Source organism: Chelon labrosus, assembly GCF_963514085.1.
Source record: "Chelon labrosus genome assembly, chromosome: 16".
Classification (NCBI taxonomy): domain Eukaryota; kingdom Metazoa; phylum Chordata; class Actinopteri; order Mugiliformes; family Mugilidae; genus Chelon; species Chelon labrosus.
In genome coordinates this window covers 3,195,013-3,214,132 of record NC_140349.1, presented here as the reverse complement: position 1 = coordinate 3,214,132, position 19,120 = coordinate 3,195,013, and the positions used below count along the sequence as shown (strand labels likewise).

The 19,120-nt window shown below is 45.0% G+C and overlaps 1 protein-coding gene across 1 annotated transcript; it reads left to right on the top strand.

Moving 5' to 3' along the window:
* Positions 1 to 243: 243 nt before the first annotated feature.
* Positions 244 to 17,958, top strand: LOC311500943 (protein shisa-7-like; the record flags this gene model as incomplete). The annotated part of the gene is made up of 8 exons (XM_084562580.1): positions 244 to 689; positions 4,283 to 4,525; positions 4,616 to 4,732; positions 5,313 to 5,455; positions 7,231 to 7,299; positions 10,222 to 10,473; positions 15,857 to 16,238; positions 17,236 to 17,958. 8 exons carry the CDS (start codon positions 244 to 246, stop codon positions 17,645 to 17,647), a joined length of 2,064 nt encoding a protein of 687 aa, XP_084418706.1. The 3' UTR covers positions 17,648 to 17,958.
* Between the last annotated feature and the right edge of the window lie 1,162 nt (positions 17,959 to 19,120).

Below are 19,120 nucleotides of genomic sequence, written 5' to 3'. Positions count from 1 at the left end.
GGAAATGTTTACAGGTGAACGAGTGGAAATGCCAAATTCACGTTCGTGGAACACTTTTTGCACCTGTGTGAAACCAGAAGGGAAGTAGTTTTTCCCTCCTGAAGGGTTTATATATATATAAATATATATAAATTAAGAAGAAGAAGAAGAAGCTGCCATCTTGGATTAGGACACTAACAGTTCACAGAGTTAGGAACTGTTTTGTTTTTTTACTTAGTGGCTTGAGAACTTTGTGCTGAAACGATGGGATCTCTAAAGATTTCTAAAGGGATGTTGTTTTTTTGCTCGTCCCTCGCCCTCCTGCTTTTCTCCCGCCTCACTGTTTCCGCGGCAACCGTCACCACGGAGCGTCGGGCTGTGGACGGCGACGCCAGGACTCTGACCGGTGGTGGTGGTGGCTCCTCTTCTGCTGCTGCTGCTGCTGCTGCTGCTGGCAAACCCAGCAACACCTTGTTCCTCCTGACCGGCTTCAAACCGCCACCCCCCAGAGGAGGAGGAGCCAAAGTGGCAACCAAAACAGCCGAGATGGAGGACGGGGACGACACACCGGTCATGGCCGAACTCCCTCCCAAGCCCCTCCCTCAGACCATGTTGCCAAGGAACATGACGGCCGACGCCCTGAAGCCTCCGCTCGGTGCGGCCCAGGTGGCTCCGCCCCCCAGACAGCTCGTGGACGTGGACGTGTGCAGGTACAGACGCAACACTGGTGTCAAACATTTATTATGTTTATGTTGAGGGTTAAACTGAGGGTTTAGTGAGATACGTGGTCGGGTTGAGTCGTTAGAAGAATTTAAATGATCTGTTTCAACTGGATCGTGAAGAATTTACCTTTTATTTACCTAGAGTCCAGGTTAGAGTCCAGGTGTGAACTCTGATCTGGTGAGTCTAGGTTAAACAGGTCCAGGTGTGAACACTGATCTGGTCTCTAGTGTCCAGGTTAGTGTCCAGGTGTGAACTCTGATCTGGTCACTAGTAGCCAGGTTAAACAGGTAGGGTGACCAGATGTCCCGCTTTGTGCGGGACAGTCACGCATTTTCATTACTTTTCACACGTCCCGCAAATTGAGACGTTGTCCCGCATTGTTATTGACAGTCAGACTCCAGTTTCGAAATGCATGTTTTACAATCTGGCATTTATCAAATAGCTGTTTGGAGAAAGCAGTGAGGGCTGTCATCAGGGGTCGGGGCGGGCTGTTTGATCATGTCAATCAAACTGGGACGCGGACGCAGGTTAACGGCGCGCCCACCAACAACAAACAATGCGAATCAGATCAGAACGGCATGCAGCGCGAGACATGGAGGGAAGCACAACCCGTACGACTGAGAAGAAGAAATGCAGCTATAATAAAGACTGGGAAACTATCTATCCAATGCAAGGCGAGTCTGGTAAAGTTTGCTGTGAAGTTTGCTTGAGTCATTTTTCCGTTTCACACGGAGGTGAATACGACGTGAAACGACACAGACAATGCGAGACAAAACGTGTTGCTCACCTTGTGAACTTGGGAAATTTGCATTTAAGCAAGTTTTTATATATATTTATATTGTAAAATATATTTGTTAAGTTTTTATTTGCAGGCTGTTATGTGCTACTGAATCAATCAGATGGCAAAGTAATGCCATAAGCAAAGGGGCAGAATAGAAATGTTTATTTTTTCTCATAGTTCTTTTAGACTACCTTGATGCATTGGTATCTCACATTGTCCCACATTGTCCCACACAAGCGTAGTCTTTGTCCCACGTCTGGCGAATTGGGATCTGGTCACCCTATAAACAGGTCCAGGTGTGAATTCTGATCTGGTCTTTAGAGTCCAGGTTAAACAGGTCCAGGTGTGAATTCTGATCTGGTCTTTAGAGTCCAGGTTAAACAGGTCCAGGTGTGAATTCTGATCTGGTCTTTAGAGTCCAGGTTAAACAGGTCAAGGTGTGAACACTGATCTGGTCTCTAGTGTCCAGGTTAAACAGGTCAAGGTGTGAACACTGATCTGGTCTCTAGTGTCCAGGTTAAACAGGTCAAGGTGTGAACACTGATCTGGTCTCTAGTGTCCAGGTTAAACAGGTCCAGGTGTAAACACTGATCTGGTCTTTAGAGTCCAGGTGTGAACACTGATCTGGTCTTTAGAGTCTAGGTTAAACAGTTCCAGGTGTGAACACTGATCTGGTCTTTAGAGTCTTGGTTAAACAGGTCAAGGTGTGAACACTGATTTGGTCTCTAGTGTCCAGGTTAAACAGGTCCAGGTGTGAACACTGATCTGGTCTCTAGTGTCCAGGTTAAACAGGTCCAGGTGTGAACACTGATCTGGTGTCAGTCCACATGTGGAGGTGGTCTGGGACACATGTGACCTCCTTCCTTTGGTAGTGTGAACACACAATGAGTCCTGGGTCACATTAAAGACCACCTACTCAACAGGGCCGATCTGAGGAAGAGGAGTTTAACTCATTCATTCAACCACTAGTAGAAATGATCACATGAATCAGTGACGTCTGTTCATTAGTAATGAGAGCCTTTTAAAAGATTCTGGCCTTGGAGCTGAGAACTAACTATAAAAATAAATTAATCTACATCTAGAGATACTGAGATCTGTTCTCAGGTGCTGCTTGGGGACACATGTGGAGACACATTTTAATGCCAGGTGTGAATACAGGTACTTAAAACTGGACAGTTCTGGACAGACGAAAGTCACAGTTAAATCACAGCAGCAAATGGGACACACAGAGAACCCCACTTCAAAATGCACTTCATATATCTGCTGAACATTTTGTCGTGTAACATAAACAAACCTTTTATTTTATTTTATTTTATTTTATATATGAGACCAGTTCATTTGCCACAGCAAAGCCATGATGATTCTCAGCTCTCTCTGCAGCTCTGGCGTCGATCTCACTGAAGCTCACATTATTTTTTGCACTGAGAGGCGTCTTGCTGTTGCCAGGCAACGTGTAATCAGCTCTACATCGGTTGTGTGTGTCTGTGTTTGTGTGTTGGCGAGGCGCAACACCAACACAAACAGCATCTATGTCGGACCACAGTGGAATAATAAGAGACGCAGGTCTAAAATTTAAACAATTACTCAAGTTTCCTTTTTTCATGTTTAGTTTAATTTCTGTTTATAAAGATTATCCTCTACGCTGGAGCATTTATCTCCTTTGGTTTGACTTATTTCAGCTGTCGGCGCTCAGAGAGCCCCTCCAACAACTGCTGCCTCAGTCCGGTAGCGTTAGCTCAGATGACATGGTTATTTATACGCTCACGTAGGCCTCCTCTACTCCCACCGACAACAGCTGTGTTTAAAATGAATCCTCTCGATGTCCTGAATTGTTGAATTCATCAAAAGTTGCCTCTGACAAGAACCCACATGTTGGCAGAAACAAGAGCAACGGCCACGTTTCCATGGACGCCAAAGGAAGTGATCTGATCAGATGTGTGTGTTTGCATCAAAGCATCAAGTCTGCTGGAAAGAGAACAGAAGAAGAAGAAAACGGTCAAGATGGAGCTACGTGTTTAGGCTTCGTTCATTTTAGATAGGAGGAGGAGAAGGAGGAGAGTAAGGCGGAGGAAAAGAGGAGAAAAATTCAGAAGAATGAATAGAAAAACAAGGAGAAGATAACTGAGATAAAAATGGTGAGATGGAGAAAGAGGAGTATGAAGAAAAAGCAGAGGGAGGAGGGGAGGAAGAAACAGCAAATTGGAGGAAGGAGATGTAGAATAAGGAGGAGGAAAAGAAAGAAAAGGTGAAGGTGGAAAATGGAGAAGAACGAGGAGAACAAGTAGGGTAGGAATTAGAGGGAGGAGGAGGAGGAGGAGGAGGAGATAAAAGTAGAAGAATGAAGAGGATGAAAAAACAGAAAGAGAAGAAGGAGATGAGAGGAGGAGTAGGATACGAAGGAGGAGAGAAATGAGATGTAGACATGAGGAGAAGAAGAGACATGGGAGGAAAGGGAGGAGCAGCAGATAGGAGGGAAATAAAAGGAGTAGAAGAAGAAGGAGGAGGAGGAGGAGGAGGAGGAGGAGGAGGAAGGATGAATAGTTTGATCCCAACTTTCTCTCCGGTCCTGAATTGACAAAGTAGAAGAAGAAGATGAACCAAGATGGAGCTACGTCTCCAACGGTCCACATGGACTCCATCTTGGTTCATCTTTTCAGACAGTTGCTTGGCAGCAGATCTTTGCTCCAGACCAACTTCCCGCCATAAAAACAAGCTGTAGGCTAACTGTAGTTGGGCCTAGCATTGGGCCTAGCTTAGTACTGTGGCTTTTTGTTTGATCCTACCGTCTTTGCTCCACAGGGGCTACTTCGACGTGATGGGGCACTTTGACAGCACCTTCAACTGCTCCCAGGGCAGCTACATCTACTGCTGCGGTACCTGCCACTACCGGTTCTGCTGCGAGCACCAGAGGAACCGGCTGGACCAGGACTCCTGCAACAACTACAACACGCCGGTCTGGGCCGAAACACAGGGCGCGGTCACCGTGCCCGCCGGCAACAAGCCTGACCCGGACTTTGAGACGCTACAGCAGCAGAACAGCAGGTCAGAGTCTGGACCAGCAGTTTCTGTTATTATCTGAGCTGCCTGTTTTCCTTTCACCGACCGAAGCTCTTCTTCTTCTTCTAAAAACAGCACGGCCTATGTGATCGGAGGCGTGATCTCGTTCACGCTGGTGGTGGCGGTGGGCGTGAGGATCGCTTTCAGCAAGGTGGCTCGTCGACCCCGGAACAGAGACATCAACATGCCCAGGTGAGACCACTGGAACCTTAAAACAGGGACGTCTACTCTGCAGTTGCTTGACCCTGTTCCAGTTCTTGTTAGGGCTGTGACAAACCAAGATGACAGTCGGACATTCTTCTGGTGTCAAGCTGTCTGTGTACGTTTGTGTCCGGCACCATTGGTGCTGATCGAAAGTCAACAGGACAAAGTTTAAAGGCTACAAACTGAATGAAAGGGTCAAATAATACGAATAAAAAATAGACCAACTAATGAAGATGATTCAGGAGAGGCCAGGTAGGTTTTTAGCTCTAATAGTAGCACCTCATAGCTTCCTAACCTTTTAGCTAAAAATACCTCATCCCGGGTGCCTAGCCTCCCAGCTAATAGTAGCTCTTCCTAGCCTTCCAGCTAGTAGTAGCTCTTCTGAGCTTCCTAGCCTTCCAGCTAGTAGTAGCTCTTCTTAGGATCTTGCCAACGCCCCGCTCTTCTGATCGGGGCGTTGGCAAGATCCCATGATCCCACAAATTTTCTGACAATAGACTTATTGATAAATTGACTTCTGTCTTGTTGTTTTTTTGTCTCTTCCTCTCGTCCCTCCACCCTTCCTAAGATCATTGGTGGACATCTTACGTCACCAGTCGAGCCCCGTGCAGCCGGGCGAGAGGAACAACACAGTTTTGACCACCACCACATCGGACGGACGCATGTCCAAAAACCTCTACACCCCCATCCTGCAGAGCAAAGACAACCGCAGTAAGTCACGGCAAACCAAATGTCAGCTGTCTGATAATGGTCACTGCTTTTGTTCAAAACTTGTACATTTATTTAATAATATAGTAATACAGAGTTTTATATGGAGTTCTTATTTGGTGTAATCGTGCAGACAAGCTTTATCAACAGAATCAGACATTTGTTTCCTTAAATCCGTATCCTTCCCTCACACATGCAGCAGCTTTGTGTTGTTTCTGTCGGATTAAAACGCTGCTTAAAAGCCATTTTTCTTTCTGATTTGTGGAGGAGAATGTTTTTGTTTGTTCTTGTACTCACACACAAATACAACACACACACACATCTCTCTTCTCTTTATTCCTGCTCTGTCTCTCTGTCGCTGTCTTCTTTCAGTCCCCCCAGGATTTAAGTTGCTCTTCAACCTTGCAAATGATAGTGTTGGAAATACAAACCAAATTCTGGTCAAGTACAAAATTGGCACTGAAATAATAATACTGAGATTTTCTTTGTATTTCAAGAGTAGGAGCACTTTATATCATAATTGGTCAGGTTTAGTTTTTGAACAGGGCTCAAACAATAGTAATATTAGCTCTTCTTAGCTTCCTAGCCTCACATTTAAAAGTAGCTCTTCCTAGCCTCCCAGCTAATAGTCACTCTTCCTAGCTTCTTATTCTCCCAGCTAATAATTGCTCGTCCTATCTTCCTAGCCTCCTAGCTAATAGTTGTTTTTCCTTGAATCCCAGCTAATAGTCGTTCTTCCTAGCTTCCCAGCTAATAGTCGTTCTTCCTAGCCTCCCAGCTAATAGTCGTTCTTCTTAGCCTCCCAGCTAATAGTTGTTCTTCTAGCCTCCCAGCTAATAGCCATTTTTACCTAGCCTTCCGGGTAATACTCGCTCTTCCTAGCTTCCCAGCTAATAGTCGTTCTTCCTAGCCTCCCAGCTAATAGTTGTTCTTCTAGCCTCCCAGCTAATAGCCATTCTACCTAGCCTCCCGGCTAATAGTCGCTCTTCCTAGCCTCCCGGCTAATAGTCGCTCTTCCTAGCCTCCCGGCTAACAGTCGTTCTTCCTAGCCTCCCTGCTAATAGTCGTTCTTCCTAGCAAACCAAATTCTGGTCAAGTACAAAATTGGCACAGAAGTAATAATACTGGATTTTCTTTGTATTTCAAGAGTAGGAGCACTTTATATCATAATTTCAGTTTGCGCTTGAAATGCATTTATTTATTTATTTCTTAGATAGGGACAGTGTACATTTATGAACATCTATTCAGACAGCAATAGACTTAAATATGCCGGATTATAGCAACAATGCTGATTTGCATCCGCAGTCCCTGGGCAGGTAACACAAAAACATAAGTCAGAAGACAGAACAACAGATGACAAAAAGAGCGCATCACAAGGCGGTACATTACTAAAAATATAAAAGTCAATGGTTGCAAGACTGGTTTGCTTTCAACCCCTGCTAGAGGTAAGTTTTTAGGTTTGTAATTTGGGACACTCCCTTATGGAGAGTGGAAGACTGTTCCAGATCTGTAAAATGAACCCTTGAGTGCAGGAAGCTGAAGTATAATGCAGAATAAAACCTCCATCCTTCCTCTCGTGTGCTGATTAGATCAGTCGTGGAAAACTTTTGACGCTGAAGTAAGACGGACAAAAATAATCTAACTCCTGGAGGGACTGTCCCTTCTCCTCTTCCCTGTCCTCGCTCTGTCCTTCTACTGACACGACACTTGCTGACTCGACACCTCCTGCGTCTCTCGAGTGGTTGTCCATCAGTTTGTCGGCTCTGCTCTCTTCGCAGCTGGGAACTTGCACCACCATTTTAACCAGCAGGGGTCTGCAGCCAGCCCCAAACACTCTGCTACCATCGGTAAGCCTCGTGGTCAGCACGGCGCTGTCCCGTCCGGCGGCGGCGGCGGCGGCGACCGCGGCGGGGGGCGGACTCACGGCCTCACTGCCACACTGTCTGTCTGTCTTGGTGTTAGTGTGACGGCCTGTCCTACCGAGCTCTTACCACAGCTGTGCCTCTGTCAACACAACAACAGCAACGACGTCTTTTTATTTGTTTACTTTGTGCTTTTTAACGTTTTCTCTGTCGGGTTGTGTTGAGATTGACACATCTTTCATAAGAGCGTGAGCTGAAAGTTGTCTGGCCTGCTCTCCTTGCTGCTTAATGCACCACAAGCCTGTCTGCCCCCTATCTCCTTCACCCACCACCACAAGCCTGCCTCCTCCTCCTCCTCCTCTTTTGTGTAGCAGTGATGTGCACATGTGCTTACAGGTCTTTGCTTTGAGTCTTAAGATCACTGCTCTGACCCAGGTCTTGTTTTCCCAGGCTGTGATACCGAAAGAAAACAATAATTGAAAAAAAAAAGCAATGCTAGCAAGCTTCATATTCCCTTTGGATAAATGCATCTGACATGAACGGATGCGGGATGCGGTTGCCATGGAAACGTGAAGCTGGTGATGATGGTGATGATGATGATGATGATGATGATGATGATGAGGGAGAGCAGCATGATTTCCAGTGAACTTTAAGCTGTTTCAGTTGTGCCAGTTATTCCGAGCCGTTACACCTACATGTTGTCCCTCGTGGAATGAATTACACAAGAAGACAAAGAAATAAGAGAAAACATGTTGGAGAAGCTGAAACTCAGAAGTCCATATTATTAATAATTATTAGCTTTAGATCAAAGCTGACAAATATTTTAGAAGCGCAACTTGTTTTTCTTGTTTCATTCAGTGAAGAGTAGAAACTTCTAGCTCTTACTAGCCTCACAGCAGATAGTAGCTCTTCTTAGCTTCCTAGCCTCACAGCTAACAGTAGTTAATCTAAGCTTCCTAGCCTTACAGCTAATAGTAGCTCTTCTTAGCTTCCTAGCCTCACAGCTAACAGTAGTTCTTCTTAGCTTCCTAGCCTCACACCTAACAGTAGTTAATCTAAGCTTCCTAGCCTTAGCTATAGCTAATAGTAGCTCTTCTTAGCTTCCTAGCCTTACAGCTAATAGTAGCTCTTCTTAGCTTCCTAGCCTCACAGCTAATAGCAGCTCTTCTTAGCTTCCTGGCTGTACAGCAGATTGTAGCTCATCTTAGCTTCCTAGCCTTACAACTAATAGTAGCTCTTCTTAGCTTCCTAGCCTCACAACTAATAGTAGCTATTTTTAGCTCTCTAGCATCTTGGCTAACAGTGGTTCATCTTAGCTTCCTAATCTCCCATCTTATATTAGCTCTTCTTAGCTTCCTAGTTACCTAGTCTCACAGCTAACAGTAGTTCATCTTAGCTTCCTAGCCTTACAGTTAACAGTAGCTCTTCTTAGCTTCCTAGCCTCACAGCTTGCTCGCTCTTGAATCAGATATAATTATGTGACCAGTGGTAGTTAAACATTTACAGGCCATCCCATGTTCCACGTCAAGTTTTTTTTTTTACTCTCTCTGGAATATTTTTCTCCTTGACACTGTCTCCTCGAAACTCTTCTTTTAAATGTTGTGCAGCCTTTGCCATGTTTTTGTTGAATCAAGATGGCAGTATTGAGTGATGACCTCCTACCGTCACCTACCACCAAACATCCACATTCAAGTATTTACTAACTGCCGTCTGACTGACTTCATTTTACACGGGAAACTTCTTCCACACGCTTTCTTCTTCATCCTTTTTTATGACAGCTATAGGTACTTGGTTTTGGTTTATGGCAGTCCTAAAATAAACAACGAGTATGAAAGGCTGAAGCTCGATACCGATCCGATCGTTTTAAAAGTGCCTGGATCGGCCCCGATACCGATCTCCCAATAGCTACCGATTGGGACGTCGCTAAAATGTTTTAGAGGGCCAGAGGTTGAGCTATCCTAACGACTGAGCTCCAGAAAACATTGATATCATCTTGGTCCTACCTGCGTCGTAGGAATGAAACTAGGCTAATTCTTGATGCTTTCTCCTTCGTCCCTCTGCTTTCTAACTCCAGAGCTAGCATTGCTTTTTCCAACAACGTTTGGTGTGTGTGTGTTCCCTGGGTGGCACTTAACAGAGACATCATTATGGCCATCATTGCCCATTACTGTCAATGGTCAGTGGCCGGCATATATGTACAGCAGTTATCTCAACAAGATGGCAGGCTATAACCATTAGCACCCTGAATCGACTCGGCATTGATTATTGCCTCTAAGACGGGAAGCAAAATGGCCGCCACCTTTTAAACGCTGCTTTGTTTTAATTTTTTAATATTTTTTTCAGTACTTCCTGCTGTCAGTGACGTTTCTGCTCCATCCAGCGGCATGAGTTTTGTCGTTCGTCAGATGCTAGGTCACTGCTGAGTGCACCTACATGTCTGTTTGCTGTTTGGAACATATGAATGTGCTCGTATATCTAATGATATAACCGATATACATGTTGCAAAACAGCCTCCTGCTCCCCCACCTCTGCTCCTCCCCCATATCCAGCCAATCTTACATAAGATAAATCATTTTTATGTGTATCGACGATCGATGTGCTGCTTTTTGCACCTTGCATAAATGTGAATGTGTGTGTATTTGTATGGATTCCTCCTGAAGCTATCGGTGTGTTTCTGTGTATTTACATGTGGCTGATATGTTTGTGTTGGAGCCTCAGATGAACACGGTTGTATTTATAGATGGTCGCCATGGAGCTCAGAGACACTTCCTGCGTTCACTGATGGTTTACCAGCTTGTATCTTGTTTTTTTTTCTTATTTCTATTTCATCGTCCCTTCATTACATTATTTTCTCCTCATCTACTTTCCCCCGTCCTCCTCCTCATCCTCCTCTCTCTCTCTCTTTAGAGCGTGGACCCCGAATGAACAACACCCCCCAGCTCTCCTCCGGCGCCACCCTGATGTCCGGCGGCGGTAAAGGTCCTGGAGGAGTCGGCATTGGCGGTGGCGGCGGCGGCATCATGGTAGGAGGAGGCATGAGGCACAACAGCAGCCACCCGTCCTTCTCCCACTCCTTCCACAACCTGGCCCAGCTGCCGCCGTCCTACGAGTCGGCCGTGAAGCCGGAGATCAGCCGCTACAGCTCCCTGAAGAGACTGGGTGAGTCTATGGAGGGGACTGTAGGAAAAGTGGACGCCATGACGGCTCCTGAAAGGTGGAGCTCCCCCTGGTGGCTGGCTGCAGAATAGCTCATATAAGCCCCGCCCACTCCATGTTAGTTGATGGGTCTTAGGCCAAACTAAAACACTAAAGTACACGTCAAAGACTTTTTTTCAATGCTGGTTGCCCTAGACAGTTTAAGTCGCTTATAAGTCTCACAAACTTCCTCAACGATGTCACTTAATTCTCTTGTGCAGAAAACTTCAAACAAGCAGCAGCTGTAGCTTTGACGTCTGAATGTTTGCGATTCTTTGTGCGTGATGCTAGCTGTAGTTAGCTTCACAAACTATACAACTGTACAAACTCCTGGAATACTGGCTGTTTTGATCACAATAATTCACATTGCCAGCAACAAGTGGTCAACGTTGCCAGTGACATTGTCTCAGAGAGTGGTGGTTTTGGACGGGCGTTAACTTTAAATATAACGTGGCAACAGGTGAAGCAACCACATGTGATGGATTGGTGTGTCACAGCTACAGAGGAGCAACCAAAAAAAAGTTGATGCCACCTCAACTTTCATATTGTGCAACTTGCCCAACTTATAACAACAAGAGTCGGACGTTAGCCATTAAGATCATTTCATTAAGTGGTAGGAGACGTTTCTACAGTTTCTCTTCTGTGAACGCGATATCTCAGGAACGCCAAGAGGTAATTACTTCAAATTTGGTGCAAACGTTCCCTAGAACTTGAGGTTTATAGAGTAAGGGTTATATCTCTAGCAACTAAACTCCTTCCAGGTCTTTTTTTTATTGCCCTGGTTCATTAAGGGGTGCATACACAGTTGACCAAATCCCAACTCTGATGCGGCTCAACTGTAGAGACAACCAATGAGAGCGTTTGACGCAGTTGGGAACGCCGTCCACCATTTTGGCTCCTACCACCAAAGCCACCACACTGATAGCGAGGGGCTTGGTGCGTCGCGTGAACCCAGATGGAGCAGCGTCGTCGCTCATGGCATTTCCGTTTCAAATAGACTCCAAAACACTTAGGCTTGGAAATGTATGAGAGGGTTACCTAGGCAACTGGAGCCTGGAACGTCCTCTAGAGACCGCTAGAGATGGACGCCGAGCTTCGCGTGTGGACATGGCTTATGTCTCAAGTGAACCCGGTTCACGGCGTAGAGGCGCTGACGCCAGGATGTGTGACTCGCGTGCAAAGCCAAATAATTATCTGGAAGAAACTGAAGCAAAACAAAGGACAGTCTAGAATAAAGCTGCAGTTTAACGGGTAAAGATGTAACAAAGCAAAGACAGAGGAGGAGAAGGGGAAAAGACATCCGTTGACCAGACGATGGGGGAAAGAGAGAAAGAGCTGACTGAGCAAATGAGCATGAAGCAAAAAAAAAAGAGATATTCAGGAAGATAGAGATCGACTGAGCAGAAAGAGGAAGAAGGAAGGAGGGGAGGCAGTGGAAGAGGGGAAGAAGGGATGTGGAGGTAGGGGGAGGGGCGTTGGCTGGCTGGTCCGCAGGGGCCTGGCTGCCTTCGACGTTTGAGAGCCAGTCTGTCTCTCTCTCTCTTTCTGTCTCTCTGTCTGTCTTTACGTCTCTCTCCCCATGATTGCTGAAGACTGCAGGGGGAGGGGAGTCGCCTCTGCAGTGATGGACGATTCCTACATGTGGGGAAGGGAGATGGGGATGTGGGGGGGGGGGGGGTCGTCTGTGCGTGCATGGCTATAGGTGGAAGCAGTAATGAGGTGGAAGCTGCGTCCAGATGAGGCTCTTTATTATTATTATTATTATTATTCAGTCAAACAGACGACTTCGATGGAAAAGGCTTCCACTCATTAAACATCAGAGTCGGCGACCTTCACCTCCACTTCCTCTCGTTCATGAAACAGCTGCTCGGTTACGTTAATGTTTTATCTTAGAAATCCCAGATAGGAGCAGACAAATTATTTATTTAGAGACGGCCGTGTGTCTGCAGCACAATCAAATCTGTTCTGGAAATTAAACAAAGGCCTTTCATTAACATACCTGTGTTTACACCTCATAACGAAAATGCATGCCCAGCCAGCACTTCAGATCTGGTCTCAGTTTCTCTGGATGCACATAACCAGCGCCATCATGTGGTCAGTAGGATATTGTATGAAACAGCTGCTGTCTCTGATGGAGCTCTACCGACCGCTGTTTCAGAACCACGAGCAGCTGTGTGACTTGGGGAGATGATCCGTATTTTTGGAACAAGCTGAAGCGCACATGTTCAGTTATTGTTTATTTATTGTTGACATGCAATCAGGATGTGAGTGAAAGATAAAGACGTGTGCGCTAAATGCACACAGTGTGATATATAGATATAGGAAGGCACTGTACAAAGACTTTGCACTAGGGATGCTCGATATTGGCTTTTCTGCCGATATTCCGATATTCCGATATTGTCCAACTCTTAATTTCCGATACCGATATCACCCGATACCGATACATGCAGGCTTTTTACACCAAAACTGGGTTACTTAGGTAACAAATTTACTGTTAGTAGGTGACACTTGGAAATACTTCCAAACCACGGACATCTCGTGCACCAGGCGAGCAAGCTTGTTAGCCACGGTTAGCAACCCACGAACTTAGCGTGTTGTTGTTGTTACACGTCATCAAGCGCGCGCCTGTAAACGTCGGAGTGCCGATATTATTGGACATCCCTACTTTGCACAGTATGTTATAAAGCTGTCGCCATCTTACTCAGGGACGCCATGTTCACAAGAAGAGTTCATATGAAACTAGAAATGTCGAATTGTGACGTTGACATTTTCATGAAGTGGTTTTAGCGGATGATGAGTTCATATTTTGAAATCATATAGCGTTATCATTTTATATTAGATATTCCCAACAGTCCCATCCTGAATTAAGTTATTTAGCCATTAGCATGCTAAACCGTTAGCCTCAGGCGTTCACGTGACTTTCAGCTAAAGTTTCCACTCGAACGCCGTAACTACGAGTTTACAAGTTCAGTTTAAAGGCAGCGTCAAACCGAATCAACTTGATAGCTTACACAGTTTGAGTTTTCCTTTCCTACATAACATATAAAAGCCTCCATTAACTAGAGGCTGAGTCAGAGCCGTTCTTTTACTTGTTTTTTTCCGAGAATACCCCTGTGAATGTCAGTTTTGGTGGAAGACCCGCTTCAAAAGGAGAATAAAATGTTGTCATTTTGACACAAAGAGAGAACATGGCCTCTCGCCAGCCATTGTACGAAACCTGGAGCTTTTGATGTAGTTCCCCGCTGAAAAAAAAGGGACGCTGATAAAGGCCTCTTTGTCTGCGAGCAGCCGCCAGGAGGAAACCTCCAGATAATTTGGCCTTACAGGAGGGGAGTAAATAGGAGAGAGACGAGGGGGGGAGAAAGACCAAGAGGAAGGAGGAGAGGTTGAGGACATGAGACAAACAGAGAAGAAGAAGAAAGAGAGATGACCTAAAGACCAGGCGGAAGCTGGAAATTGAAAACAAAGAGACAAAAGGTACAAACAGAAGCAGAGAAAGAGAGCTGGAGGAAGGAGAGGGAGAGCTGGAGAGGTGGATGGTTAAAGGTCAGGTTTAAATTGGCTCATGGGGAGCTGCCTCCATGGAGAAGCTTTGAAGATTAAAGTGTTCTCAGGCCGTGGAGCAGAAAGCTCGCTGTTAATGAAACTCTCTAAATGTTTCTTTATTTATGTCACTGTTTTTTTTATATCTTCTTTCTCTTTGTCCTCAAGCTTCTCTTCATCCCTTCGTTCTTCCCAGCTTCATAAAATATACAGCGTCTCTCCTCTGTATGATCTATTCTTTCCTTCTTGTCCTCCTCTGGCTCGGTCGCCTCCGTTTTATATCCTTTTGTTGCCTTTTATACTTTTATATATTATATTCTCAGTAGAAATGAACCAGGATAAATATACTGAAGCCGGAAAAATAAATTCCTCTCACAGAAGAAACAAAAAAAGAGGCTTTATTAAACTTCCAGTAGCTAAGAGAAGAAAGCATAGACTGTATATAAATATGGACTACACGTCTCCACCAGGGGCGATTCTAGACCTACAGCTTTGCTGGGGCACAGGCCCCCAACTCCCAATACATTAAAAAAAAAAAAAAAAAAAAAAAATTAAATGTGTGCGCAATATGAAATAAATGGCTAGCCTACGGGTACAAGCTTCAAAATCATTATTGTCACTGTCATACTGTAGGCCAGGGATTCCCAAAGTGTGGTCTGCCTCTAGGGGGTGCGCGAGATGAAAAATGCAATGGCGGAGAAGAAGTTATCTTCTTCTACGCACCGTATATGCGCAACTAACAGAGCCAGCTGCGCTGCACTTGAAAATCGTCAGATGGATCCTCATTTTTATATCTGTTCCTGAGCCTATGCTCTTTGTTATTTATGTTGTGGGTCTTGTGTAACTTTATTACAATTTAGTTAAAATTACTGGCGTTCTAATTTTATTTCCAAAACCGCTGTGTTATGATGACGTCGTTGTGTTAGCTCCACGGTCATTTACAGTTGCTGCAATTTTTGTTCAATTCGGCTGAAAATATTAGCCATATTTCCCCCAACTTATCTGCTTTCTGCCTCTGAGCCTGTCCTCATTCTCTTTGCTCTTAAAAGTGGAAGCTTGTGCGTAACTTTGTTTCATTATATTGTTATAAGAGTAGCGTGGCTCCTTTTAAGGGGGTAGTACAGTGTGCATGTGCGACCGTAACGTGTGTGTGGGTGGTAGAGCGAGAGTAGAGCGAGTGCGCCGGTGAATGGAAGTAACAGCGAGACGGGTGCGTCAGCGCGGTTGGGATATAGAAGGGGGTGCGCGGCCAAAAAAGTTTGGGAACCGCTGCTGTAGGCTATATTAAACCACTGGTAAAGATACAAGGATAGTGACAGGCTCGAGTCATGACTAAAGCAGGCACGGAGATGCGCTCATGAATGCCGTTTCCAGCGAGAGCAGCGCTAGAATTTTACTGGGGCACTGGAGACTTTTACTAAGGCACGTGCCCCAGTGAATAAGGTCTAGTAACGCCCCTGGTCTCCACTTCCTTGCCTTACCTAAAGTGATGCTATTTTCTTGGAAAAAAATAATTTGATGTGAATTTCAGTGTTTTTTTAGTGGCCCAAGTCCCGCCCACTAACATGTAGGGGGTGGAGCTTATGACCTATACTGCAGCCAGCCACCAGGGGGAGCTCTACTTGCTTTGGCTTCACTTTTGAGGAGCAGTTCCGCCGTCTATCTTTGTACAGTCTATGGAAGAAACCAAAACTGGTCTTCTTCTCGTCTCTAATCTGACGTCTCATAATTTCACCTGGCCTCCACCTTTAATGTTCTTTTAACGTGTTGCACGTTCCTGTCTCTCTTTATTTTGCCGAATCAGAGAAAGAACTCGACGAGTACTCCAGCTACTACTCCTCCAAGCGCCGCTCCAACAACGCTCCACCCTCCTTCCACTCCTCGCAGCACCACCTGCCCTGGGGAGGCGACTACATGCTGGGATCCAGGGGCACGCTGCCCCTCCACGGCTCCCGGCCCCACCTCCACATCCCGGCCTCCACCCCGAACCCGTACCCGCTGCCCGCCCAGACTCACTACACCAGCTCCAGCTTCGACAGGCCGCCGCGCCGCGTCCGCTCCCAGGACCAGCTGCTCGCCCTCGGGGAGGGCAACACGTTGTCCCGCCTGTCCAAGAACCAGCAACACCAGTACTACAAAGCCATGATGAGCACCAGCAGGAGCTCCACATCGCAGACGCTCCGCAGGTAAAAGGAGACGAGAGATTAGATGTGATCAGATTAGACGAGCAGACGAAATGCTAAAGAGACTGATAAAGACCAGAGACGAGCAGAGATCGTAATGATATCAGGCGACAGGAGGAGACGGAGGATGGAGTATAATATTTAATAAATGTCAAGAGTGAGAGAGTTTCTTTATTAAAATTTAAAGAGTCTCACAGGGTGAAGGAATACTTTACAAGTTCCTCTCCCTCTGACTTATCACTCAAAGACAGGGTTTATGTTAAAGTTAATAGTAGTTTACTTATAACTAGTTTATAGACTTTACATAGAAAAATCAAACAAATCAGCATAAAGAAAACTGAGGAGGTCAGAAAAGAGAGAGTTATTATTTCTATATCCCTTTAAGGTACATTTAGAACAGATAATTGCGATTAATCGCGATTCATCACGATTAAATATTTGTATCGACTGGCAGTCTTAATCTAAATCCATGTTATTATTACTGAGTATATTTGTCCACTTCCATGTTGATGAGAGGAATAAAAACTTTTAAACTATCCCTTTAAGATACACTTAGATCAGATAAAGAAATGTAAGATTAATCACGATTATTTCATTGGATTGACAGCTTTAATCTAAATGCTCTTTAGTTTTTTTCACTATCTAGAAGTTGTGCAATAACTTCAACACTTGCATTTTATTTTAACCTCTACATTCGCATCTTCTTTGTCTTCGTCTGAGAGTAATAACAACTAATTAAATATACTAAATATATCGCTTTAAGGTACACTTGATAAAGAAACTGAAGATTAATTGCGATTAATCACGATTAAATATCAGTTTACAGCTTTAACTGCTTTACGAGGAAAATAAAACGACTACAGATAAACTTTTGTCGACGTTAATGATGAATTCAAAATCAGAATTTGTAAAGGAATGAAAAGACGTGATCAATTTATTGACAACTGATTAAGGATTATTCATTTTCTCACAGTTTAAATAAACCGTTTTGTGGTTGCAGGTCACATGAGCGGCTCCTGGTCTCACCCGACCGTCTGGAGGACCGACTGATGACCATGGGCATGGTGGTGGGAGGAGGTGAGCGAGGAGCAGGGAGCGGCATGGTTCCCACCATGGGCCGGCTCAGCCACCACCAGAAGGCCCAGTCGCAGCAGAACATCTGCGCCACGCCGTCCATGGACCGCCACCACATGATCAAGATGAACTCCCACCCGACGCCTGGCCACGACCACGAACGCAGCGCCGTGGCCATGCCCGGCATGGGGATGCACGGCCACCCCAACGCCCGACGGATGGCTTTCGCCAACAAGAGGCAGAACACCATCGAGCAGCTGCACTTCATCCCCGGAGGAGGAGGAGGAGGAGTAGGGCAGGGACTGCGGACTGCGAGTAAGAACGAGGTGACAGTGTGAGAGGAAGATAACGGTATGATGGAAGATGAGGTGAAGATGTAAAGTAGCTGAAGGGAGGATGAGATAAAGTGGAGAGATTTTGATCTCGGCTGGCTGCCTCGCAGGGCTGCACTCTGCCCTGAGACGGAGGCAGCAAAACAGCGCCCCCTTCATCACAGTGCTGCACGACAGCATCAATCTCATCGTGAGCAAAGCCAATTGATTCTCTCCATGTCACTTTGTGTAAGAGAATATTCAGCCATTCTTTGAAAAGGGAAGACATGCCCATTTAAACAGAGCAAAAAAAAAATAGCAGTTTAAAAGCTGCTAGGTTATTCGCTGTGACTTTTATTGAAGGATGTCCACTGAGTTAAAATTTGTTGAATTGTCCTTGAGTTTTATTGCACTGTCCTCTGAGTCCTCGAACGCTCCGACAGAGATTCATCTGTCTTTGAATCCACCGCGGATGACGAAGAGCGCCGAGGCCGAGGCAGACGGCTTTGCTTGTCTTTGTATTTATATAAAAGTATTTAAAACCTAACAAGTTGCTTTTATATGAAATTAACATGATGATTATTATAATTATAATAATGATAATAACAATACTGAGCCCTGTAGGATTTTTGTGTATACTAAGTCAAAAAGATATTTAACCTTTAGCCAGGCGGCTTTTAACTAAGAGGCTGGTGATCATTTCTTTCTCTAGCTGTGATTAGATAATCAATAATCCAGCCTTGTTCGGTCATTTGATTGCTTTGTGGCTTGATTCACTCCAGGTGAAAATGAAGCCAGTAAGGGCAAAAAATAAAATCAACTCAAAACTGCTGCCGTTAAAGGTCCGGTCACGCCAGCGTTTCACTATAAAATCAAATAATCCAGTCGCTGTAATCGCTGGACTTTGGTGAACTTGGCAAATTTGGAGGAAGCTGTCGTAGCTGCCAAGAAAACTGTTTGCAGACGGCTACGAGAAAAGATTGTTATTGGCAGATTAGCAACTAGCATGCTAACATGACATCAAGACACTCTCTCCGCCAACTCTGTTAAATGAAATTATTCAAGTATAAACTGAACTAGGAAATAGTTTGAAGAGACACGAGTTTAACAGAAGGAAAGTCCATTAGCAACTAGCATGCCAATCTAACTGTTCCACTCCCTTCGCTAACTCTATAGCAAATGATATGATGTAAATGTTAAGTAGTATAAACTGTCCGATTAGTGAGTAAACAGAGAAAGATTGAATTGAAAAACCTGGTGTGTTAGCAGTTAGCTAAACTGAAATGCTGAAGCATTTTGTTGTGTTTTTCTTGTAAGAAGCTATCACGGTTTATTAGCAGCGTCAAAGTATAAACGTCTCTGAATATGGTTTGGAGGCAGCTACGAGACAGGACTCAATAATAGAGATATTTAATAAACTTAGCGATGTTATTGCACCATTAGCATGTTACCCTGACACAGAGACAACCTTTCCAGTCTCTTCCTTAACTCTATATCACA